This window comes from Adiantum capillus-veneris, chromosome 16, assembly GCF_014529385.1.
Source record: "Adiantum capillus-veneris isolate H3 chromosome 16, ASM1452938v2, whole genome shotgun sequence".
Lineage (NCBI taxonomy): Eukaryota > Viridiplantae > Streptophyta > Polypodiopsida > Polypodiales > Pteridaceae > Adiantum > Adiantum capillus-veneris.
Window position 1 is genome coordinate 49,200,800 of NC_140946.1, and position 26,224 is coordinate 49,227,023.

At 44.5% G+C, this 26,224-nt stretch overlaps 3 protein-coding genes and 1 pseudogene across 11 annotated transcripts; 2 read left to right on the plus strand and 2 right to left on the minus strand.

The window, feature by feature from the left end:
* Positions 1 to 108: 108 nt before the first annotated feature.
* Positions 109 to 17,424, minus strand: LOC147439012 (uncharacterized). Of its 9 annotated transcripts, none has more exons than XR_015184542.1 (6): positions 16,205 to 16,402; positions 15,771 to 15,835; positions 14,965 to 15,099; positions 14,776 to 14,860; positions 258 to 6,481; positions 109 to 176 (listed from the first exon to the last, which is right to left on the minus strand). XR_015184542.1 is itself a non-coding variant. In XM_086484965.1 (6 exons), exons 1-4 carry the CDS (start codon positions 17,422 to 17,424, stop codon positions 15,087 to 15,089), a joined length of 495 nt encoding a protein of 164 aa, XP_086341091.1. In that variant the 3' UTR covers positions 2,335 to 6,481; positions 14,776 to 14,860; positions 14,965 to 15,086. The 9 variants fall into 9 exon arrangements, 6 of the variants coding, with proteins under 6 accessions (XP_086341095.1, XP_086341096.1, XP_086341094.1 ...); XR_015184541.1 differs by having other exon boundaries at positions 15,753 to 15,835; XM_086484965.1 differs by lacking the exons at positions 109 to 176; positions 15,771 to 15,835; positions 16,205 to 16,402 and adding exons at positions 16,625 to 16,825; positions 17,046 to 17,197; positions 17,296 to 17,424 and having other exon boundaries at positions 2,335 to 6,481.
* Positions 17,425 to 17,622: 198 nt separating this feature from the next.
* LOC147439013 (uncharacterized) lies at positions 17,623 to 21,542 on the plus strand (annotated as a pseudogene).
* LOC147439014 (protein ANTAGONIST OF LIKE HETEROCHROMATIN PROTEIN 1-like) lies at positions 19,785 to 21,234 on the plus strand. The gene is made up of 4 exons (XM_086484498.1): positions 19,785 to 20,357; positions 20,702 to 20,922; positions 20,972 to 21,038; positions 21,082 to 21,234. Exons 1-4 carry the CDS (start codon positions 19,785 to 19,787, stop codon positions 21,232 to 21,234), a joined length of 1,014 nt encoding a protein of 337 aa, XP_086340624.1.
* On the minus strand, positions 21,051 to 22,510 carry LOC147439015 (uncharacterized). The gene has a single exon (XM_086484964.1). It carries the CDS (start codon positions 22,500 to 22,502, stop codon positions 21,972 to 21,974), a length of 531 nt encoding a protein of 176 aa, XP_086341090.1. The 5' UTR covers positions 22,503 to 22,510; the 3' UTR covers positions 21,051 to 21,971.
* Between the last annotated feature and the right edge of the window lie 3,714 nt (positions 22,511 to 26,224).

Below are 26,224 nucleotides of genomic sequence, written 5' to 3' on the forward strand. Positions count from 1 at the left end.
GGCAAGACCACCTGGCCACCAAATCGTCCTCTTCGACCCCCACACCCACCACTACCACCCGGAGCTGGCACACTAAATTTCTCCACTAACATACATTGACCATTCAATTTTGTTGTATGATATTCGATCGCTTTGGACCAAGAGACTGTTTGTCTTCAAAATCTACATAGGCAAACCTGCAAGCATGACACAAAAATAACTATCATGTTGTCACCCTGCCACTATTCATCAAGACTTGCATAGAGAGTTGTACTCACCCGTTGATTACCACTGATTTTTTATCAATTGGAATCCTTATCTTGAGGATGCCACGTTTCTTTAAAAATTCAATCACTGAGCTGTGTATTTGCACTTAGAAGAGAAAGTTAAAATGAACTTCTTCCTGTAAATTTGTATGCATGGCAAAATGGGACTTGAGAGCAACTGAAGACTCAAAAAGGATTTCCCATTGAGTATGTAATGTAGATCTATCTATTTTGTACACTTAAAAACCATGTAAAACTCTAATAGTACATCCTCCCCCAGAGGAGCATTGGAAATCTTTTCAAAATATTAGTTCACAAGAAAGTGAGCTACTAAATTCTCAACATTTCAAGTACTCCATTTAAAAGCAGTGATTGCGCACATTATGTTACTCCTAGAATTTTTCAAACCCTCTTACAAATATAGTGAGACCCCCTCCTACACTATGTTAAAAACAAGGCATTATATGTGATTGTGAAGAACATAGGGACTATGATGGATAATCACGAGCATCACTTCCAAGAGGTTGGGAAGATTTTATTTTTTGGGATGCTCGTTGATTTCACCATCCACCACTCTTTAAGAATGGACAAGGTCTTTATATTTGCGAGATCTACATGTGTAAAGGAACTACAAAATCACACAACGTCCTTGTGTTAACCGATCGATTAATGGGATCCATGGCATCAACTTGCTAGCCACCCACAAAAGAAGTACTACAAGATATGGATACTTTTATGAAAACTTCATTCAAAACAAAGCATTGCAAAGAATGGCATAGCACCCCTTAGTCTCTCATAGGAAATTCTCATGATAGAATTAACCATGTTAACAAGAAAAAAATTGAGAATTTTAGCTTGTTCTTTTTTGTCATTTGGAATTTCAATGTAGATCTCTCTCTCTCTCTCTCTCTCTCATTACTAAGTAATCAAATTGACTATCAATCCATCTTCATTTCAACTAGTTTACATTTAATCTTGAACTCTAATTAGTGAAGTTGAGCTTTATTGATTTTCTTAATTGTGAATTCCTATAATAATGTCATCGTTTGTTAAAAAAGTTTAATATTTTCCTCCTGATCATGGCAAATTTCAAATCTAAAAAGTAAATCCATCTCTATAATGACTCGTTTTACAAAGGAGTATAGAATAACTTTTAGGTACAAAAAATCCTTGCTCTCTCACAAACAAAATGTAAATGATGATGGGCATAGTCTTGATAACATGGATGCGAATCTTGATCATGGAGCCAAGAGTAATGAAGAGAAACCTTATGAGAAACATTTTCAATAAGTAAGCATTGATCTCGCACGTTGCAAAGATTTAAACATAGCACACCCTCAAAAGTACAAAGGCAATGCCCTAGTTTACTCTTTATGTGCATTCCACCAACCCCATCATGAATACGATAGAAAATTTTGCGTCTCACAAGAAAAACAAACAATTCAAAGTTGATCAAACACAATCACATCCAAAATCTAGAATCAAACACAATCACATCACAATCACATTAAGAGTTGATCAAACACAATCACATCCAAAATCTAGAAGAACAATTGAGAGCTAAGCTTCAAAAAAATCTTTCTGATTTTTTAAATTTAGAGGCTTTTTGATTATTTTCACTCATAGAGGTCACATAAGGTTCGTTCACCCCTCCCAAACTTCTTATCTTTCTGATATAATGACCAGCTCTCTATTCAAGCACATAAATGTCAAATCTGAATATTTCAATCTTTGGTACAATTTTTTCTTTTGCGCACCACTACTTGTTGCGACATACCATATTTACCCAGAGGAATTCAGGAAGAGCCCAAATTCATCTTTAAAAGGAAGTGCAAGTTTCAAACTATCCTATAATGCCAAGGGTAGGACTAGGAGGGCACAGCCCTAGCAAAGTGCCGGACACACTTGCAGTATAAGGGTTTATATATAGCTAAGATCCAAAGGGCCTGGGGCCTATATAGAGGATGGTTGGGCAGTTATTCGCAGTCTCCCCGAAGTCTTATACTGGTATCAGAGCTCAAGGGAGGGGGAAACTATGGAGGGGGGAAGGAGAAGGGTTCGAGTCCTTTGCATGGTGATGCACGTTCTCTTCTCTCTCTCTCTCTCTCTCTCTCTCTCTCTCTCTCTCTCTCTCTCTCTCTCTCTCTCTCTCTCGTCTTCAAGCTATGGTAAGATTGACTTAGTTGAGGACATGACCACTTGTAGGGAGGAAGGAGGGCGGATTGACCCTCGTCATCTTTGTCTCTTGGGGTCGCCCAACCCTGTTGAGGATAAATCGTCATTGCAGTGTGGGCCGGCAAGCAACAAAACTCTCTCTCTCTCTCTCTCTCTCTCTCTCTCTCTCTCTCTCCGCAATTCCATTGGTGCATGCTGCTGCCATCGCTGTTGTTAGCTTTGGATTCACACTATTTGAGTTATGGACGATCTAAGGGTGCCCTAAGGTCCAACCTAGGGGTTTTTTTCCACGTCCCATGGTGGGTTTGACAACAAAAGCACATGAAGCAATCCGATTGCTACAAACATTTGGATATCATGTTCAAAGGACATGGAAGCTCGCACACACGGTGTGCAACTAGCATGCAAGAGGCATACCACTCCGCCACATCAAGACTCGAAGGCCATGCAAAGCATGGTGAATCAAGGATCTACAGTGATGCCAAACTTGAGGCCAAGCAAGGGTGACGATGCAAATGATGAATAACATTCTTCTCCGGCCTTCAAGAGCAAGGTGCATCAAGGGGGGAAAACAGTCATGCACATGCCACAAGATGGCCTAGGGTCATTTACATACAAAAGGGCCGATCCAAGTTGAGCCAAGTGCTCTAATCAAAGTATAAGCACAAAGTGTTAGTCAGACGGCAAGGCAAGTTGGCATAAGGAATTCATGAGGTACGTAGTTGATTTTTATTTTTGTTGAGACATGCTTGTTAGGTATAGCGTGCAACAAATGTGTGCGCGCTGTAAGCACTCCAAGCATAAGCACGGCTTGTGACAATTAACATAAGCATTAAAATTTTGTTGCATACATTGTTGGCAAAGGACCAATAATTAGTTTGCAAACCCAAATCAAGCACGACTTGAGTACAAGCAGTGTCAATCACAAGCATGGATTCTCCGAGTACCTCGACAGAACACGCTCTTTAGAGGTTAAATTTTGTTGCAAAGGCATGGCAAATCGGTAATGTTCTAGAATCTCAAGTAGATCGGCATGGCCTGTTGCTAGACTTGATGAAGGATGCAAAGTTTCTCGGCATGGCCGACTACTTGTCACCACTCCTAGAAGCCGACGATGAATACTTACCATGCAACACTATAACAAATTTCAGGTACGCTTTGTGAGTGCAATTAAGATATATATCAATTACAAATACTTTTATAATTCACAATATGATGTGATACCGACATGGTTTAGTTGAAAGTGTTTGACAAGATCGATTATCTTTTTCCATGATATCTGTATGTTTTCACCTGTAAGTTGGCAAGGATTGCATGTTGTATAAAGCAAAGTGCTTTGACAGATTTCACGGGAAGCACGACTTCTAACCCGTGCCAAGGTACTGCCCATTGACTTGGGATCAAGGGCACTGGCACCCAGTTGTGGGAATTTGCTAATGTAGGGATATAAGTTCACATTTTACTTATGGTAACATCGAATTGTGATGTATCCATGCCAGTACACACAGTGCAAGGCACTTATGGTATCGGCTCACATGCTTGAGGCCATCATCATAGCCAAGGGCTTCCATCTCTACATGTACATCATGCTAGTCAGGTAGAATAAATTTCACCTCATCATTGTTACGTAATGCAGTCGACCTGATACAACCACGACCACTACAAGGTATTGTATGGCAGATTGACCGCATCAAAAGACATGCCATTTGCAATTTTTTTGGCCTCACAAGAGATCCATGAGGTAGTGTGCATTGCGTGAAGTCACCAAGGATTCACAGTTCATTAATCGGAGTCGCGATTGCCAAGTTACAGCCAGGTGAAGTTAGGTGCAGATGTCAGAGGGGTAGTGTCAGGTAATTTTTCCCACTTTTTGGGTGCTTTGTTTGAGGGCTCGGAAGACCCAAAGTTTGGTGGGGTTTCCACGGATTGAAGTCGGTAAGGTAGAGTTTTGGCCGAGATTTGCGGCTCTGACATCGGGTCCCTGAGCAAGGAGTTGTAGTGCAGAGAGGGTGGAATGGAAGAGATGTTTTTTATAAATGTTACTTGAATCTTTTTAGCTCTTGGAGAAGGCAAGGCACTCTAGCAATGCCACGTGGTAGGAGGCCTTTAACCCACATGTGAAGGAATGAGCCAATATCTTACGATATATAAAGTGGGCCGTGAGCCCTTTGTGGCGCATAAGGAGAAGGAGAGAGTGGGATCTCAAAGCTTGGCGATGGCGTGCACTATCAGCACTGGGCGATTGGTTTTGAGCAACAGTGGACGGTGGTACACAATGATGACCTAGCATGTTTGTAGCAACGCGTCCCACGGCCAGTAAGGGGCACATTTTTTTGAAAGCAAGGAGGGGAAACCTCCCCCTCCACTAGCGGCCTAGCTAGTGCCCAAGGGAGGGAGAGGGTTAAGTTCCAAAAAAGAAGTTCCAAAGGGGCTTCCAATGAGTTGGAGAGCAAGTCCAGGCGGGTCAAAGGTGAATGGGAAAGCGAGTTCCAAGAGGAGAGAGAGGGAGGAATGAAATGAAGATTGCCAATGTGCCTTTGAGTCGTTGGAGTTTGTGTCTGTAGAGAGGGGCTCTTGGACAAATGTGTGTGTGCCTATCAAGCCCAAGCATAACGTATTTGAGTGTTCTTTTTTGCCAGGCCCTTGAGCCGTTTGAGCCTGTAGAGAGCCAAGTGAGTGAAGGTGATTTTTGTGTGGGGCTTCTTGTGCAGAGGTGCGTGCCTACAGAGCCCGAGGAGTGTGTGTTTATGCGACGACCAAGTGGGTGCACTGTTCGTTGTTCAAGCTTTTCTGAGTGGTGATCAACCTAAACGATGCTTTTGTGTCATGGAGCCAACGTGTGTGAGTAGGTGTGCCCCCCGTACCATTTTGGTGTGCGGAATGGAAGTGAGAGAGAGGTGTTGTGCGCGACAACTATGTGGTTTGAAATAAGATGTTACATGTGTGTGGTAGATGATCTCAGCAAGTGTGAGGTGGTGATTTGCTCGTGATGCGTGTGTGTGTGTGTGTGTGGAAGATGGTCTGTCGTGGGAGTGTGATCTTTTGAAGGCCTTGTTTTGTGTCTTGGGTGTGTTCCCCCATTCCCCTTCTCCAACAATGAACTATATTCAATATAAATAATATTGACCTAGTTTTACGACATCCCGACTAGGTATCATTATATGCTCTCTCTCTCTCTCTCTCTCTCTCTCTCTCAAGATAGATTATCACCCATCATATCACCCTCTTGTATTGGGCAACCATAGCAGTTCTAGATTCATTTTGGTATCTCTTTTGTTGTACCCACGCATGGTCTCAGATTCACCAGTTTGTAACGGATCGATCTCACACGTCATTTTGGCCTTTTGAATTTGTGACTACATCAGTTCATTTCATGTCTCTCTCTCACACAAGCACACACCCCTAACACACTCATATGAACATATACCAGAGCACCCTATTAAAACAAAGGTCTATGCATTTGAGTTCCTCTAGAGGAGCTCACGTAGACCTACCCACAATGAAGCCTAGCGTGATGTGACCTACCACATACCAAAACCTATGCTTCATCTCAATTTCTCTTACAAAACTATCTGAGAAATGTATTCAGATTACCCCCAAGTTCAAATGGTGGTTTTGCAAACTTTATCCAAAAAACCTTTGATGACACGATCCAAATACAACTAATTGCTTTTATAGCTTCTGCATGCAATAAAACCACGTTCCAAATGAAGGATCACATTTTAAGATAAGCTTAAGTCTCGCATGTCTTTCTTGACTGCCACCTTGAAAACAGGTCTTTGGTTGTGTACTGAAATGCTTACAACACCTTCTAGATAGTTGTTTGGACAAACAATTTAAATTGTAGAGTCTACATACATGTGAGTCCTTTGTAGAATGGAATACATAAACAATCTTACATGGTCACAACATTGTCATCAACATGTAACTTCTACCCTTTTCTTAGGCCATCATGAAGTAGCTAAACGGTTTGTTACCCATCAATACATATTTCTACCCATAAAGATTTTGTACACATGAAACTTTTGAAGAGTGGCTTATGTGCTAGTTTCTTCAGACTCCTACAAAATGCAAAACCAACAAAGAATAGACAAATTTGTTTCATTTTTTAGCTTCCATAATATATAGACTAAGAACATGCTATTGACTTCACAAAAATCAGCTTTGCTACAACCGACAAGTGCATGTTGTATCAACATTTGAAGAATTAAATCAACATTGCACTTTTTAATATAACTATGATTCCATTGTACTAATCGTAATTTGCAACTCTCACCACAAGCATGGGAGCTGCGAGGTCAAGCATATCCAACACTCTGCTTGCTTTATGTACTTTTATCCCGTCCAGATAAGTCCACTTCTCTTCAGAAGCTCAAGGAAAGCATGTGGTAACTTTGTCTTATCTTGCAGTGCACCAGATGGTCTGTGACGCCAAAGATGGTCTCAACCAAAGTGGCAATACACCAACATGGATGACCTTATTTGCGAGCATTGGAAAAAGACCTAAATGAGGGTCTTCAAAGTTCAAGAGGGTCAAAAGGAGTTGGCGGGAACGGTCAAGGATCGACATGAATTTGCAAGAGGCAAGACCTCGAAGAGACCTTTGTTGGATTTTCCATTAAAACTCTTCTTTGCTCAGTTGGATCGTTAGTCATGTGAAATGATGCTTCCCTAGGCAACACATGCTCCACACTGAGAGTGAGTTCAGGGGCTTCCATGTGTGTCATGGAGCTCATAGGGTATTTTGTTGGAGCTCACTTGGGCTGTATATGTGACCATGATATGAATGGTGCAACATGTACCGACAATGAAAAATTTGTCAAGGCATTCATGACATATATGTTTTCGCCATTACTAGGAGTATTGTCTAAGCATTGGAAGTCAATTGACACCATGATATTCTTACATTGGTTAAACCGGCACTCCAAGGAGATCCCACCAAATTTTCCATAGAAAAAAGAGCTTTGTAGAAAAGAGTAAGGGTGAAGGGAGAATGCAACAAGTAATCCTAAAAAGCATACGTGCCTACACTATCCTTGAGCTTGTGTACATTGTACAAAGTAGAGTTGGTGGGACTATCCTTAACTTGTTTTACTTTATACAAAAAAATGTTGATTGGGTTGTCCTTAACTTGGTACACATTCTTCAGCTATGTCTTCAACTTAATATACATCGGTTTATATCTTTAAATAGTAGTTTATTACTTTATAGGAACCTCTTCTAAACATGACTTTTTGTTCGAATTTTGTGTTGCATAGAGGTAACAATTTTGAGTTATTTTATTACAAAAATTTTCATGTTATTTTGTTACCACTAACAAAGTAGTTTAATGGCATGCAACTAGTGCACACCTAAAAGTGAAAATGATAGGAACAAATGGGTTTTACTATATGCACATGTCATGAAGGTTGTGAGGCTTGACTATTGTATGGAGAATGTGAGATTTTACTAGAATTTTTCAAGTGTTCATGTTAAGATAAACAGTCCATGTAATAATGGCCTTTTAAACTCTTATAGTTTGTGAATAAAAAGCAAGATTCTACCAGATACTTGAATATGTTGCACAGGTTGTAGGAACGAAAATGCATGATTCTCGTAATTCCTCACAACTTTCATGTCATGTGCATATGATAAAGCCCATTTTGTTCCTACCATTTCAACTTTTAGGTATGCACTAACTGCACGTCATTAAATTACTTCGTTAGTGGTAACAAAATAACATGCAAAAGCTCATAACAAAATAACTCAAAATCGTAACCTTCATGCAATACAAAGTTAGAACAAAAAGTACTATATAAAAGAGGTCCCGATAAAGTACTAAGCTATTTTATAAGATATAAATCGACGTATACTAAGTTAAGGACAGAGCTGCAGAATATATATTAAGTTAAGGACAGCCCAACCAACATCTACTTTGTATAAAGTAAACAAGTATAAGTACAATCTCACCAACTCTACTTTGCACAATGTACACAAGCTCAAGGATAGTATAGCCACATATGCTTTTTAAAACTACTTGTTGCATTCTCCCTTCACTCCCTTACTGCTCCTTTTTCCACGGGCAATTTGGTGGGATCTCCTTGGAGTGCCACTTGAACCAATATAAAAATACCATAGTGTCAATTAACTTCCAATGCTTAGACGAGACTCCTAGCAATGTCAGCAACACATGCGTCATGTATGCCTTTACAAATTCCTCATTGTCGATACATGTTGCACCATTCATATCATGGTCACATATATCACCCAAGTGAGCTCCAATATACCACCCAAGTGAACTCTAATAAAGTACCTCGGGAGCTCCATGACACACACAGAAACCCCTGACTTCTCTCTCAATGTGGATCATATGTTGTCTAAGGAAGCATCATTCCACGTGACTAACAATCCAACTGAGCAAAGAAGGGCATTAATGGAAAAGCCGGTAAAGGTCTTTCGAGGTCTTCGAGTAGTGTTTTCTTCATCTTTATTAGGATGGCCTCTCGCAAGTTACTGTCGATCCTCAAATTTTTCCACTAACTTCTTTTGACCCTCTTGAACTTTGAAGAGCCTCAATTAGGTCTTTTTGCATTGCTTGCAGATAGGTCATCCATGTTGGTGTATTGCCACTTTGGTTGAGATCATCTTTGGCGTCACGTACCATTTGGTGCACTACAGAATAAGACAAAGTTACCACATCCTTGCCTTGAGCTTCTGAAGAGAAATGGACTTATCCAGAATAGATAAACTATAAAATCTGATCCATGCTAAAATAGTCCATCCTTGTCTTGGGTCTTCCAATTTTTGGTGATCATATGTTCAAGTCTGCTTTTGGTGTCCAACGCATCCAACATGCGTGCATTGACATTGAATTCTTGGAAAATGTCGGTGCTTGATAGTTTCATGGCATCTTGCTTGAAGCAGTGCCTTGCCAAATACTCCATATGCTTCGATACCTTAAATACTGTACCAAACACTGATTTCTGAAATTTCTTTTCATCCTCGAACGTAACCCTGAGTCTCCTTATACTGGTCATCGCATAACATAAGGTGGTAGGACGTCTTTTCACCAATGCCGATGGACTTCGTTGCAATGGTTTGTACAACTTAGAGATTATTATTTTCCCTATACTTCACATCTACATCATAAACCCAACTACATATGTAAATTGCTTGATAAGCATTTCTTTGTTTGTCTTAGCACGCCTTTTCTCCCTCCTCTCCCAATTCCCACTTGATAGTGATGTGGGCCTCTTCCTCATAAACACACATTTCGTAACCAACAGCTGCGGTAGATCCAACAGATCCACCAAGGACTTTCCACCCTTTCCTTTTGGTGCGCAAGGCATGGAGGGAACATCTGGAAAGAAAAGCAATATATATATATATATATATATATATATATATATATATGTAATGTGGGCAAAATGATCTAAGTCCTCAACGCCATAACCAAAGAAAATGAGGAGGAAGAAAAGGCGTGCTCTGACAAACAAAGAAATACAAATCAAGCAATTCACAAATTTAGTCAGGTTTATGATGTAGATACAAGTACATAAAAAATAATAATCCTTAAGTGGTACAAACCATTGTAACAAAGTCCATCGGCCTTGGTGAAAAGAAGTCTTCCCACCTTGCGTTATAGAGTGACCACTGCAAGGAGACTCATGCCCCGAGGTTACATTCAAAAATGAAAAGAAATTTTAAAAATCAATGTTTGGTACAACATTAAGGATATCGAAGCATATGGCGTGTTCGGCAAGGCACTACTTTCTTTTCCTGTCTATCTCTGCCTGGCGCTCACTCATTCTCTTATATTCGCTGCTTCGGAAACTCTGCATGTGATTACACAAAGCAATATTACTCTCCCTCTTTCCGTGCTGTGTGATGGAGATCTCGCTACAACACACTCTCAATTACAAGCACTTATCCTGCACATCATCCGCACCTGCTTGTGCCCTGTATCTACTCTTGTGTATCCCTCTTGCATATTGCTTTCCGTTGCTTTGGAAGGTGTTCCCTTGCCGCTAGTAAATGGCTCCCGAATCAAATGCTATTATCCCTCTTAGTAAGCCATTTGTAGCTGTTTTTGTCTCTAGTATAAGTCTCAACATCTCCTTTGTCTCTTCTTTCACTTACCCTCTCACCAGAGCATGTGTTATGATGATGTCCTTGCAAACTCTCAATCTCTGCCATGCCTATCAGTGTCCCCACATTTCCTCCTTCAGTATACTTTCTCTACCATTGTAATCGGCTCATTCTTTGTCCTACACTTCTTGTAATCGGCTCATTCTTTCCATGCGATTGGACTACCTTGTTGTATTGCCTTGTATTGCCCCGTCTTCACACTTTTGATGCCCAAAATGGGGTTCTCTCTAATCAAACTGCGCTCTCAGTGTAAAACACTATGGTCATTAGGAGGCTTTTTTCTATGCAATAATTCTCCTTCACTTCTTCTTTCCAGCAGCACGGAGTTCCTTCTTCTTCCCATCGTTTTCTGAGTGTGGATATTGGGTCACTCTATAACCCTTCTCTTTATTCCAGCTCTCTGGGTAAAATTCATACCCAGTCTCTCTGCTCTCTCTGTGTAGTACTTCAGATTCCCATCAGTAACTGCGTTTTTCCCTCTCTCCTTAGCTCACTCCTCGCCCCGGCCCCCTACCCACTAACGGTCGCCCCTACCTAACTTCACTTGCCCCCTCTACCCTCCTCGCCCCTACCTGCTACCTCTCGCCCTCTCTACCCTACCTCCCCCATGCCTACCTGTCTCTCGCCTTGCACACCCCCTACTCCTCTCTCTCCTCTACGCCCCTATCTACCCACTATGTACTCCTCGCCCTATCTAGCCATTGACCCATCTCCCTTTTCCTTTTCAATTGAGGCCCTACTTGAACACCCTCGTGGTACTCCCCTCTCCTCTCAGCTATCGCACCAGCAGATATAGCATCAGCAGGTACCTACAACGTTTGTTCTCCATGAGACATTGCAACCCCGAACAATCTACTTCCTTTCAGTCTGCACACTCACGCAGTGTGATGTATCATCTGCTCTCATCATGATTTGCAAGGTTATGTATGTATGCTTCTGTGGGATTGCACCTGGAATGCAAGCTCTTGTGGTATAGAACAGTATACAGCTTGCTGAGTGTAATTTTCCTGCGTTCATCACAGAGTGGTTACTGAGATGATATGGCAAGTAGTAGTCGGTAAATACGGCGAGAAGTTTTGCAAAAAAAACCTACGGGTAGGGAAAGACAAAGTAATTCTGCAGAGGAAGCAGACTCTGATCACAGCAGCCATAGTGTTACTGAGATGACTTCCAGTGAAGTCAGTGACAAGAGTTACAGAGTACCCTCTCACATGGTGGATCCGAATTCTAGCTCAGAATCAAAATCAGGGCCTTCTAGCAGCCAAGAGGTGGATCCTGAAAACATAAGAAAGGGGGCACGTCATGTGTTGCATCATGCAATCGGCAGACCTCCTACGTCCAAAAGTCAAGCACCTTTCACATTAAACTTTCACTTGCAGCTACCTCATCCTTCTCTTCTTTTCTCAGGATCAATTGCAACAACTAGGTCTGACTGCATTAGCAACTGTGGAATTACCCACCGATGTGCCTGGAGATATGGTACACGAGCTTTTCAACCGTTTTCCCAAAGTGCGGGGCCACAAGATTGGTCATGCACTCGGAATGACCACCTTCCCATCTTTGAAACCGGCCACATGCACATACTCCAAGCTTTCCAAAGATGCCACAATTCAGGCGTGTCAGGAGTTGCTACATTCTAATCATCCAGACTATGCGCGGAATAAAGAGTTGTGGAATGTCTTTAAGTATTACTTTTACTTAGAGATGCTAGAGAATCAAACAAAAGTTTGCCCACAATGTTTTCCCATTGTGAAGGACTCTACCGTCTGATCCACACAATACCTTGTGGATTTCACCAGATTCTGTACACATCTTTATAGACCCTGGCCAAACGATTTCGAGCACAGGTGCAGTCAGTACAATCGAGCTTTCATTGCTTCGCAGCTCCTATGTTGGCTTGGGTCATTAACATTCACGTGAGCCCTAGGGATGTGGATGCCGATATACAGTGTATGAAATCCACAACAAAAGAGAAATCCATTGTGCATACAACAAGTCTACTGAAAGAAGAAAAAGAAGAAAAGAGCTAAAGCGGTGAAGGACACAGTAGAATCAATAATATCATTGCCACTATCAGAAAGTCACTAACTTCGAGTGAAACACCCTGCTCGACGCTCATTATCTACTCCCGCTACTTGTTCTGTTAAACTGGTGGTATGCTCGGGTGTTTCAGCTCATACTATTCATGTCCCAACCACGGTTTCTCTAGTGTGTGTCCCTCTCTCTACTTCTACCGTTTTCACTCCTACCACAGTGATTACCTCCAACATCCTAAGCTCCCACACACCGATTGCAATTGTCTCTTCACCTATACCCATCTCAGTTACACACACTCCACTTGTCTCAACTGGACCTACTAGCCATCCTGTAAGTTCATTAGTTGTACCACCTGGGAGCCCTGTCCCACCAGACACCGTTGCAGGATCCTCGGCAGAGACGGACTCTACCTCGCTTTTTCGGCTCTCTGAGGAGATATTGCAGGAGTCCAGGCAAGCTATCTCTACCATTGAGCTTGGAGCAGAGAGATTGGCAGCTACTCACTAGCGCCACTCAGCCACTTATGCAGCTATGGAAGGGTCTCTGCGTATCGTTGAGAGTGCAATCACAGATAGAGATGCTACGATTTTTGCCTTGCGTCAGGCATTGCACGAGAAGTCTAAAATCATGGACGACCTCCGAGCTCAGGTGCAAGAGTTTCAAGAGATGCTACTCCGCGGCGACATGGGATTTCAGGCTCCAGTGGGCATGGGTTATGGATGGACAGGGCAGGGAATACAGGTACAGACACCTGTTGGGTATGCACAGCCAAGTAGGTCTACACATTTTATGAGACCCTCTACACAGACTCCTGTAGGATATGCTCAGCCTCAACAATTCTAGTTCTACCCTCAAGGGTTTCAGTAGCCAACTCCCATGCCACAGATGCAACCGACACAGAGCGTTTCTTGCGATGGCCTTGCTGGTGCACATGGGTATGTTAGTAGATGGCCTGAGTACACTTCAGGCCAAGTGCTTCTTTCCGCAGAGCAGCAAGTGGCAGCTCCATTACTTGGGAGCCAATTTGTTCAGAGCTCACTCCAACAAACTTCCACCAACGATTTGATGGCTCCCCCACCAAAGGGCGATACTTCAGGCACAGTTGTGGTGGCGATTCTCTCCCTTGGGTGAAGGACCCGATTGCTCTACAGATTTCTTTTGTACATATGCAATACATTGTGGTTTCTTTTTGCAATTCAGTGTTTTCCTCACCGAGACGTTCAGTGGTCTTGTGGCGGGCAACCTGTATTAGCAGGGCTACAGTGTCACTGGCGAGACAGGCAGTTCGTTACAATTGGGCTGGGGTTCGCAACTCTCGTCTGGTCGGTGACACGTGGCAGGGATACGGGTGGTGGTCCAATCGACACCGTGGCCAACGCACCACCACCACCACAGTTTAGAGATAGACTTAGCTGGAGTGGATATTTTGCAACCGTTGGTGGCTCTTCATGTTTGTATATATCAGTAGTTGGTTTCGATCATGGATTATCCACTTTGTATGGTCTAGCGTCTGGTCTCGAGTCCTGAGTTTAGAGTTCTGCACGGCACTAGCACTCTCCCGAGTCCCTGCACATTGGAGCCTCGACATCCCCATTGTACCTTGAGTCTTGAGCTTGGATCTGTGTGTGCTTCCAACCAGAGTTGTATGGTTCTTTGAGCTTGTCGAGTTCCATTGAGTTAAGTTTGCAATTGTGTTTTGAGTCGTGTCGTGTCTTGAGTCATATTCCAGTTCTGTGTTTGAGTCATGTTCATGTGTGATGTTTCTTCTATTGGAGTGAGGTTTCATGCATACTGCACTGAGGAGCACCCACTCTAGAGAGCACGACACCTTTTCCTTGCTACAGGGCTAAGCTGAATGGAGGCAATCCAAGCATTCTTTAATCGACCGCTCCAGCCCATTCCCGTTCTGGACCCTCCCCTTCCATTCCGGGTGACTTTGCTAGACATGCATGGGCTTTGGATCAACCAATCATTGATTGATTTTGCATACAGCTAGGAGCCAATCTTTGTACCCTTTCTTTTATCCATGGTATACCTCATAGAATTAAACTTCCGCTCTCTCTCTCTCTCTCTCTCACACACACACACAAAGAGGTCTGGTTCCCATTTATACACAAAACTGAACAAGTACATCGTTACTGCCAATGCTGAAGTGAAAAAAAAACCCCATACAAATGTACAATGGTCTTACCTTTCAAGGGAGGTTTTCTCTGCCAACTGTTAATCATACTTTTAAGAAATAAGACATCATCATCATCAACGCTTGCATTGGACCCCTAAGTCAAAAGAAATATTTCCATGAAGTAAAGCTGAGAATGGCTTGCTGGCATTTTACACCATGAAACACAGAAGAAACTACAGAAAGATAGGAATAGCTCACCTCATAAGGCTGGTCGGAGATCGGACCTGCGACTACGCACATACGGAGACAACGATATCATTGGTGATTCATCAATCACAAACGGAGACAGACCCGGTCCCCAAATCTCCACCAGGTTATTTTTATCGCAGATTTCTGTGGAACAAGCACCAAAACATACGGTTGAACAAGCAGCAGAAGATGAATTGCAGATTTACAAGACCCAAAAACAATGGATGAACAAGCAGCAGGTCATGAAGTGCAGGCTTAAGATTAAGCAATGATTTGCAGGCTTAAGAATACGTGATGAATCACAGGAGCCAGCACTGCAGCAGGCAAACACTACAAGGCTACATGCTAAGCCCTACAATATATTGCAAGGTCTTGCAAGGGGACCCCAGCTCAAGAGTCGTGATCTTAGGGATTGCATCAGTTTCCAGTGTGCTGACTGGCCCTCCACTATCGAAGAAATTGAAAGTCCCTCGACCCCTACACGCCCTTCTTGCGAACGAGTAGGATCCATCCTTCCCCTCTCATTATGACACATCATTGAGCCGAGAGCCCCTTCATTTCCCATCATCATAGATCTTTGATATGTATCCAGCAACCAGTTTATCAATTCAAATATTTAACCACTGGAGTGGCAGAAAGTGTTGCCGATGTTTCATTACATGTATCACAGGGAAACATGCTTAATCATAACAGAGTAATTATTTTTGGCATGTTCAATTTGGGAGAAAAAAATGCAGCTGGATGTTTGTTATGTTAGAATATTGTCCCAATGTCATGTTTCTCACATTTGTACATACCTCAAAGGGCTCACATACCAAGAGGCAAGAGCAAGACAAAGCTGCTTCTGTGTGACAGCAACCTTGAGCGCTTCAAAAGAACCCTTTGCCGCATCAATCAAGACACCACACACACAATAGAAAATCAGACCCTCATTTTGAAAGAGGCCTCCACGACTTATGATCTTTGTATGGACATAAGGCCTTTAAACACTACTACTAACTAGTTTGCTAACATCCGATTAGGGATAGCCAAAAGGGCTCAGAAATAGGATATTACAAAGGACCTACAAGTGAGATAAGCCCTGCTAGCTTAGGTTCACAGCAAGAATGCTTCGGTTTTACCAAACATCACAAATTAAAACGTCTGGCCTGCATTACCCAACCAAAACTTCACACTGTGGACTTGCCATATAGCAAATGATAGACATACCACAAGTGACAAACGTGAGCAAAACATAGAAAGGTCTAACCAGAAAAGACAGATGAGAGACATCGTAATAAGCATGATCAAAATTTCCTGAGTGTCCTATAGAAGTGCTTCCCAAAAGTCCCCCCTGAGATTGCTCCTTTCTGCCCTTCTCAAGCAAAGAAATTGCCCGGATGTAAACAAAAGGGGAGCATCAGTAGCTGGTGAACAGGGGGAAACACAGTTCTCTACGAGAGCAGGTCCTTACAGAGAAGAAGAGCAAGGCACTAGAGAGCTACTTCGAGTACACGGACCCACGTGCTGTCTTTGGTGGCACCGGCTACCACATGAAGGTGAGGGTGATGGACATCGCAACGGTGGCAAGGCCCACGCTCGCTGGCAGGCGGATGGCACATCTGCAACACCGTCATCCAGCGAGTAGTGTAGTGTAGTATGCGTGCACGTTTTGGCAAAAAGGAGGTACCTTTTGAGACGCTGTAAATTTTCCTTCCGTGCTTTCATCGGAGCAGGTGGCAGTCCGACGCTTCTCTTCGGCCGCGCACATGCTGGGAGATTCAACCGCCCGTGGAGATTCCAGGCGACCCCACCTCCAAATTGGACAGTAGCGCACCGCAGCTGGAACGTGCTTCCACCGCAGGACGTATCGGAAAGCAACGAGGCTCCCCTAGCCGTTTGCAATGGTGCACATGCGATTCCATGCTATTTTTAGTAGTCGTTGCATGTGCAAGCTCCAATTTTTCGCCTTCCCTGCTCGCCATATCGCATGTACATAAATGGCAAGCCAACAGTTGCACTACCCTGCGAAATCACACAGCAGGCTGCTTTCTCTTTAGATCAATGGCTGCCTACTGCGCCAAAGGCCTTGCCTCCTCTCCACTTCCTACCTCGGCAACGTCGCTGTGAATTGTGCTGCAACCCAACTCAATAGCGTGAGTTCACTTCTACTGCGTGACTTCACAAGATTACGTGAGTTAACAAGGTAGCACCTCCTGTGAATTCTGTTGCAACCAAACTCAATAGCGCTTGTTAACTTATACTGCACATTCACAAGGTTGCGTGAGTTCACAAATTGGCGTGAGTTGACTTACACTGATGCAATGCATGCCACACTTGTTTGTTGCCCGCCATGCTTACTACGTTATTTTTGCTGCTCCATACTGCAGTTTCTCCACAAGCGGACCTCAGCAACTCGGTATTGATTGACTCAGCAGCAACAGCTTCGAGTTGACTTAGCAGTGCTACTTTTACCCGAGCGCAGGACATTTTGAAAGGTATTTTCAACAATAATTACTCACTCCTGCTAATGTTCAGTGCTGCAATTTCTGCTTTATTAAATTATCATATCAACAATAATTATTCACTGCTGTTAATGTTCAGTGCTGCAATCATTTCTTCTGCTTTATTAAATTATCATAATGCTACAGAGAGCTAGTGTATAGTGCACTACTAACTAGGTTGTAAATGGGAAATGCAATCGTGGACATGCATCAGATGTTGCCTGTAACGAACTCTCACGCAGGACAACGCCCCCCTCCACGAGAAAAGGCAATCCCAAACGCTTCGCGTGGTGTGCGAGTGCCTCAACAAGAGTTACCTCAGGTAGAGTGATAGCGTAACTTCATTGCATTCCAATAATGTTATGTCGAAATGTCTACTTTACATTTGATTTTTTCATTCAACTTTGTATTAGTCCATAGTTAGCTTGCTTGCGTATCACTTTCCATAATATGTTGTCAAAATACTCATTCCTAGATTGGCATCAGGGTCCTCCTAGTGGAGGAACAATTGCCAGACCTATTCCTACGTATGGGATATTGCCCATACCGCCGCCATGGCCCATTTCGGGTAGCACATGCTCTCCATCGAACGATGACTGTGAGGAGTTTGTCCCTTTGTCTCAAGAGGTCAACCTCATGAACACATTTGCTCTTCCCCGTGCCATGGACTTTATGCCCGATGGAGGAACAACAACTCCTCCTCCTCCAAAGCCTACTAAGGTTGTTAAGGTCATGATCGAATCTCAGGATGTGGACATGACACAACTGGGATTGAGCAACCAAGTGCTACTCATATTGAGCAGCCAATTAGCAACACTAGCCAAGAGTAGCCGAGTGGCAATGTGTCTCAAAAGGCAAGCAAGTGGCCTAGGCAATTGTCCGTCACCTGGGATGATGACACTACCCGTGCTCTAATAAGGATTTACGACGAACAATGGAATCACATCAACAAGGGCAACTTCCGATTTAAGGACTGGGAGGCCGTGGTTTTGAATTTGAATGCTGAGATAGATACCACTTACAACACCGAGAATGCAAAAAATCGAATTGATACTCTCAAGAAGATGTACAAAAAAGAGAAGTTAAAATCTTCTTCCACCGGCGCAAGTCCAAGCACGTGGTCGTTCTTTGACATCCTGGATGTGATGTGGTGCAAGACCCCTAGATGTACTGGCTTAGCGGGGGGTTTGGACAGCGATGGGCCTGCAAAGGGAAATGAAGACATTTTGAATGACCTTAAACAAGAAATGGGGACGAATTCTGGAGTGAGTGCTAGTACATCCCAAAATCCTATATAAGCTCCATGGACTTCACAGAATTGGAGGGAGTGAGTGGGAGCAAGGCAATGCAGTCAAAGCGGTCTCTCTTAGGAGTTGTGAATCGGACCATGGGTGAGGGCATGACCAAGTTATGCGATACACTACGCGATGTGGAAGATAAACACAATGCAACATTGAGAGAGCTAGAGGCATCAAGGCATGCATTAGAGGAGCGCCTACTTCGAATCCGCGAGGAGGAGGACACAAAACGACAACAAATTTACCTCTCCACTCAATTGGAGCTTGCCAAGATTCTAGCTAAAGTTCGGGATTAGTAAGTAAATGTAATATTCTGCAAGGCTACAAATCTTATTTATTATCATCAAACTCATGAGTGTATGCTTTCTACTTTGCAGGCAGCAACAAAGTAGCTGGATTTTGAAGCATCCCGAAATTTTTGATTGCATAAGGTTACCCTTCTAACTTCAAATCGATTTAAACTTGCTTTAAGTTTGACTATAAATTTTATGAGTAGTCCTGTCAGTGTAGGATGGAAAATTTGCATATATTTTGGCTACTACATTCCTTTGCTATATGCATGCAAGATCAACCATTTTGGCGACGCCGTCCGCTTCCATACGAGAGAAACAAGATACACTTGAAGTCCATGTTGTACTTCATGTACTTCATGATGTGGGGAGTTTTCATGAGTTTATTGGAGCCTGATGCATGGCACTACGGGCCTCGTCAATGGTGGGTGTTTCCAATGCAGGAGGTTTTTTGGACCTCAATTCATTGTCGCCTATGGTCCGAAGCCAATCTAAATAACCGACACAAGTATTTATTTGCATATCGCATGTCTTATGAGTCTTTCAATGCACTCTTAGACATAATGGAGCCTTTCTTACCTTGTAGTGGTGATTTTTTTGTCCGTGCTCCCGTAGCTAGTGATTTAGCACTAGCATGTGTACTGTGGAGACTAGTACATGATCATTCTTCCAAATCAATGACTTGTCTTTACCCTATCAGGGAGTCCACTATACAGAAGTACACCATGATTATATGCCGCATTTTAAGCCAACGTAGCATGTTGAAGCGCTTTCATATTTGCATACATGAGGGTGCTAGGCTTAAAAGCATAATGGATGGATTTGAAGCTATTATAGGGCTTCCACAAGTACCAGGTGCCATAGATGGAACACATATTAGACTCCAAAGGAAGCCATCCAAGGATAAATTTCCGGCACAGTACATTTGCAGACATGGGTTTCCTAGCATTCTTCTACAAGGGATAGTCGACTCCCGTAAGCTTTTTTGGAGTGTGGTATGTGTTGCCCCCGGTAGCACGCACGACTCAACGCACTTCAAAGAATGTAGTCTTTACCAACTGTTGAAGAGTGATCGAGCCCTCTCCAGTCCCACAATTCAACTGCAAGGCGAATGCATCCGACCCTACTTGATTGCAGACTCGGCTTACAAAGCCACAACTTTTTTGGTGAAGCCCTTTCGTTCGAAAGATGGCCAACACTTAATTCAAAACCAACACTTCGATAGGCATCTTTCAAAAGGCAGAGTAAAAGTGGAGAATGCGTTTGGTATCTTGAAGAATAGATGGCGCATACTTCGCGAGTTGAATGTCGATCTGGCAATAGCACCCACAGTGAGATAGACGCTTGCTGCCTCTTGCACAACTTTGTGCAGCTACGCAGGGAGGTCGAACCAAATGAGTAGGTTGGCCCCCATCCAAATGATGGAGAGCCTCTGCGCGGTGAGCATTACAACTCTGAATCAAGAGAGAGAGCTTTGCGTGTTAGAGCAGCTTTATTTAGAAACCATGCCTTGCAAAGAATACGAAGGCAAGCGAACATGCTATAAAATGACGAGACATTCCAATGAAATTATGAAGGTTAGGTTACTGACAAAATTTTGTTTTTTGACTCAATAGTTTTTCTTTTGATATACTTGCTAGTTTGTTCGTTTTGCTGACTCTCGACTGTTTTGTAGGTTGCTGAAGGCTTGTTGGATGCATTATTTCTCCGGAGATTGCAGGAAAAATTTGTAGTTTTTATATCGAGCTTAATTTTAAACATTATGATCATCTCGTTTGTATTTACTATTGATCCCATGTTCCCTTCGGGCTTTCCTTTCCAAGTACAATCGACATTTATATTTTCTGACCTCTGGTTCTTTTTAAGTAATATCAACATTTCTTTTCTTACAATGAGGTATGCAACATTTCTTGTTTAATAATGAGGTATGTCACTGCTTGAGAAGGCTACTGTTGTATGAAGCAATTATTGTACAACAAAGAGGTATGGCACTGCTTGAGCAGCCTACTGTTGTATGTAGCATTTCTTGTTTAATATCTGGTGTGTCCTTTGGAGTCCACCAAAGACAGTGTACAAAAGGGCCAGTGTGAGGGTAAGAGGGGGCAGCCGATTGCAGGGTGGCTATGCATGCAGGAGAGGCGGCCAGGGCCTGAGGCCTTGTGCAGGATACTTGGAGGCTATGCAGGAGACCGCCTTGCAGAGGTGTGATGGGCTACAATACAGGGGCTGAAGGCCGCTGGCCGGTGTGCCAGTGAAGGTATGCAGGTAGGGAAGTTGAGCTGCTCGCAGTTGGCCTCGTCGCATGTAGTCGTTGTGGCTGCGTAGTCAATGCGCATAACCATTCCACCAGTTCTGGGCTAGACGTGCAGCATGTGCGCATGCTTGACGGTAGGTGGTGTCCGGTACGGCTGTGGCCGGCGGAGCATGTGCGCAAAGAGGCCCAAACGGCCGGTGGAGTTTCCAGGAGATTCGAATCTCCTACTCCTAACCTTGGAATGCACACAATTACATTCTAACCCTCTAAAATGGCAATGGCGGATTCGAGCGCAGGCACGGTAGAAGTCGAGAGCCCTGCCTTAGCCAACCTACCATGCAGGTGGTCGTGACCTGCACACTTAACCATAAATTAAAAAAAGAGTACGCAGTGCGCTGGTGTTGTCGCTTCCGACCGCCGATGGCTGCTTGCCCTCCTCCCCCATCACAGGTCGCCACCTGCCTGCGAGCAAGGTTCGCCTCGCACGGCCGACCTCCCCTTCCTCACCTGCGCGTGCTGCTTGTGGAAGTGATGCATCGTCTTGACATATTCGTACGATCCTGCATTATCTTTTATTTTTTGCAATTGGGTACCCCCTACTGGCTTCTTGCCTATCACCTTCCTTCGTGCCTCAGGCTTAACAACCTTCCCTCTCTCTCTGTGTACGCCTTTTCCTTTCTCTCACATGGTATCATCGCTGAACCAGAAGATCCTGCCTCCCCTGATCTGAGGAGCCCCACCGTGCAGCCCAATGCATACCCAGCAGCCTCTGCACATTCCCTTGGTAGCCGCTAACCCCCTTGAAAAGCCCCATCCTGTTTCCACCTGCCATGCACCTCGCCAAGCCTCTAGCGCAACCCTTGCTATGGGCGATGGACCTCATCATGGTTCTCCTCGCTGTCCTACGGCGAGCCCTTCGTAACTTCTGCGGACCCTCAACAAAGGCAAAATGCTCCACCTTCAAGCCCGAAGGCTCCGTAGCTGCTCGCACCGGCCTGCCTTGCTCTCCGCTTATGGCACAGACACTTCCTGCATGTGTAGCTACTCGCCCTTCTTCATGCCCAGTGGACGACGCCAATGATGATGATGCAACCATCATTGATGCATTCCTGCAGAACCTTGCAGTTGTTGCAGAACTTGCATTGGACGTAGAACCCACGTCTGCTCTTGTGACAAGCCCAACCAAGGGGCATTCTGCAAGCCCACTAATGACGGCGGTCATAGCCCAGGAACCCTATGGCGAGCTCTGGCTTGCGCAGACAGTGCCACCTGTTGATGGTGAGTCCCTGGCTCGTGCCATTCACCATGCGCACCTGCATGCCTCCTGCGTCGCCACCTCTTGTGCTGAGCACATAAGCACACCCGGTGGCTGGGCAGTCACCCACACACCCTCTACAGGGGCGTCGGCTGATGTGGCCACTCTTTTTGGGTGACGGTTGCTGCTCCAGCGACCATAAAAATCAAGCCTGTGATTTCGCAGCCAGCCAGCCAGCAGGGTTCGTCCTCTTGCTCAACACAAAGCTGCCGACTGTGTTTATGTGCTTGCTTTCTTGGGTGGCTGGAGGCAAATGCATGTGCGAGCGGCTGTGCTTATGTGCTCAAGCTTGTATGCTAAACACCTGCCAGACCAATTTTCTTGAGCGGCCTTATGTGCTCAAGCTATCTGCGGCCATGATAGTCGTCAACCTTGCTGCAGTCGACGTTGCTGCCGCACCACCTGCATGGCGACCCGCCATGCCCCTCGCCAAACCTCCGGCGCATCCTCTGCTGTGGGCAACGAACCTAACAATGGTTCCCTTGGCGACCCTAGCGAGCCCGCCATGTGTTCTGCGGAGCCCAGTCCCTCAACACGCGGCTACACGAAGAGCCCCACCCTTGACGAGCCCCTGTGTGCTCCTGCTCAGCCTCTTACCGGTGGTGCTGATGGTGATGGCACAATCATTGAAACCCATCATGTAAACCACCCTGCTCCAGTGGTACAACCGGCACCTGCAGACGACCATATTGTTGCGAGCAGTGTCAACCCTGCTCACACCCTACCTTGTTCTCCACTTAAGGCGCCCACACTCCCTGCAGACAAAGCATCTTGCCCTCCCTCCTGTGCCGCCACCTCTGCGGCCAAGAGAGCCGTCAGTTTTGTTGCAGTCGGAGTTTCTGCCACACTACTTGCAGATGCGGCCAATGAACATTCTGCGGCCATATACGATGCTGCAATGAACACCTCCCTGGGCGCAACCCAACAAGATACAGGCCAAGCTCGTGAATGGCTTGCCCTCGCAACCATGCCTTTAACCTTTCGAGTTCAGCATTCGCCTACGGACATAAATGATGCAGCCGAAGCCGGCGCTGCTGCAATTGATGTTGCCAAAGATGTTGCTGCAATCCCCGGCAATATTGATGTTGCTGTACACTTGCTCTTGAAAATGCTGCCCACCTAGCATTCTTGCAACAAACCTCATCTAAATGCAGCTCTTACTCTTTCGACAATGGCCACAATGGTTTCTGTCTTCCTCAAGCTGGTATCAGCTTGAACAGATCCAGCAATGCTGCAAAAAAAAAACAGAAATTTACTATTGCAGGTCATCGAACCACCTCTGTGATTGTTGGTCCCACGTGTCACTTTTGTCGAAGAATACCTGCTCAACACTAAAGACCCGCTTTGGCGGCGAGCCACCTCGCAAGCCTCCTTCATCGACTCTAAGCTAAGGCCTATCCTTCAAGCCACAAATCCATTTCTTTAACTTGACGCTTACATGGTTGTAACCCTCCCTCTTTATCAGCATCAGTTCTACCCTTTACCTTGGGCAATCCTCTTTCACCCCAATGCATCAAACATGCAAATGCTCGCTCCCTTTTTGGGCTACCTTCACACATTTGAGCCATCAACTCATTCTGTAGCCCCTTACCCACCTCCCATTCCATTGGCTACTCTAACTCAACCCTTGCCAAGGGAGCCTCTCACTCAAACCAATTCTCAGCTCATTTATACAGCCTTGAACCAACTTCCCACGCCAAGAGCTTCTCCTTCAACCCCCTTTGGTCCTGGTGGTAATATTGACCCTACTCCCGCTACCTCTCGTCGCACCTCCATACACCTCTCAGCAGTTGCTTCTTTTCACATGCCTCTCCACAATTCTGATAACCTTGGTAGAGGTCCATCTTCTCAATTTGGTAGCAACTGTGGCAACAACTTTCCAAGCATGCTACACTGGCGCAGAATCAACAACCATGAAGATGTCTACTTCTTTCACTTGCGGGGGCGATATGATCATTCAAGAACTAAAACTGTTAATACTGATTTCAAAGCTAACTTCCCTGGTATTCTAGCTTCATTGATTCGCAAGATGTGGGACCTCAACAATCTAATGAAGGAAAATCTTGATCCAGGTTGAAGACCTTGGTAGCCACACCAAGATGCTATCAGAAAATAGCCCAATTGCATAAGCATATTGTATCTACCCAAAGCTTGTAGATTAAATCTCACACTATACATATATGCATGCCTCTGTATGGACAATGCGTCTTACGGGGGCATGTTGGACTGATAATCCACATCATCCATCCACGTTGTCATCCGAATAGACACAAACAGCCCGCATCCCTATGGACCTCACATGAACCTTGTAACTGCCTACATATCTGTATATAATTGCACTCCTTGGTAATCAATATCATCGCATTGCCTAATGTCTTCTTGGCTATCACCTTCTTGCGTGACTCAAGCTTAACAACCTCTCTCTTTCTCTCTCTCTCTCTCTCTCTCTCTCTACGCTTTTCCTTTCTCTCACACTCTTGGGATAGTTTCCTACGACGTTAAATCCTCTTCTTCTTCTCTTCTCTCTCTTCTCTCTCTCTCTCTCATATATAGAGTTGCAGAGAAGGCTCTGTCTATCTCAGAGGGATCCACGTCTCTCTCTCTCTCTCTCTCTCTCTCTCTCTCGGATTGTGCTGGTTTCGGCAGCTGGGAAGAGACATGGCAGCGCGCGAGGGCAACCTCTCTGCACTATTGTCCGTCATTGCGACACATGCGGTAGGTGCTGCCGTTGCTCAGGTACTACTGCGCCGAGCGTGCGAAGAGTGAAAGAGCTCGTCTCTCTTAAGAGAACTCGCGGGACCCCCCTACTGTATTTGTTGGTAAGAGCGAGAGAGACCTACCGTGCAATGGATGAAAGTATCTATCAATGGCTAATATAGAATGGCTCTAATTATCTCTAGATGGGTTTGAAGCATCACATTGGTGGAGGCTATGTAAGAAGTTGTCTCTTATGATGAGAGAAGCCCAAGTTGAGCTCGTTGGGATGGCGACTTCCAAGTACGAGACACTTGGCCAAGCACATCCTCATATAGGTTAATGGGTTGGGCCAAATACTTACAGGTCAAGGCAAAGATCGGGTATGTCAAGAGTGGAGGGGGAAGTCTGCATGATGATGCTATTGGAGAGGCTCAAAGCAAGTGGAAGCTCCATGTAGATTGATGGAAGCCTTTGCAGAGAAACTGCTCTATACGATTGCTTCTTGTGTTTTGAGCATGCAACAATCATAATGAACGTGTTGAAGGGGGGAGGGGGTTTCAATATGTTGTTCAAAATGTGCAGGCGTAATGGTTATGACACTTCTCCCCTAAGAGGTGGGTGCTCATGACCAGCAATCTAGTTGTGAATTATGACCCACCCTCAATCACCAAGAGGTCTTCTTTTGCTATCGTAGTCACCTCTTATGACTTGCTTAAAGTCTGCTCCATCAAATTAGCATGCATGAACACAGGTAGAAATGAAAGTTTCTTCTAACTCCTAACCTTGGAGATTGGATTGGGACCCTAACATGCTCTATTTCTTTCAAATTCATTGCCTAAGCCCACATTTCTCTAGTACACTACTACACTCCTCTCTATTTCCCAACATAGGTGACCCATTGCCAATAGTTGTGTTCTCTGTGTGTGTGTGTG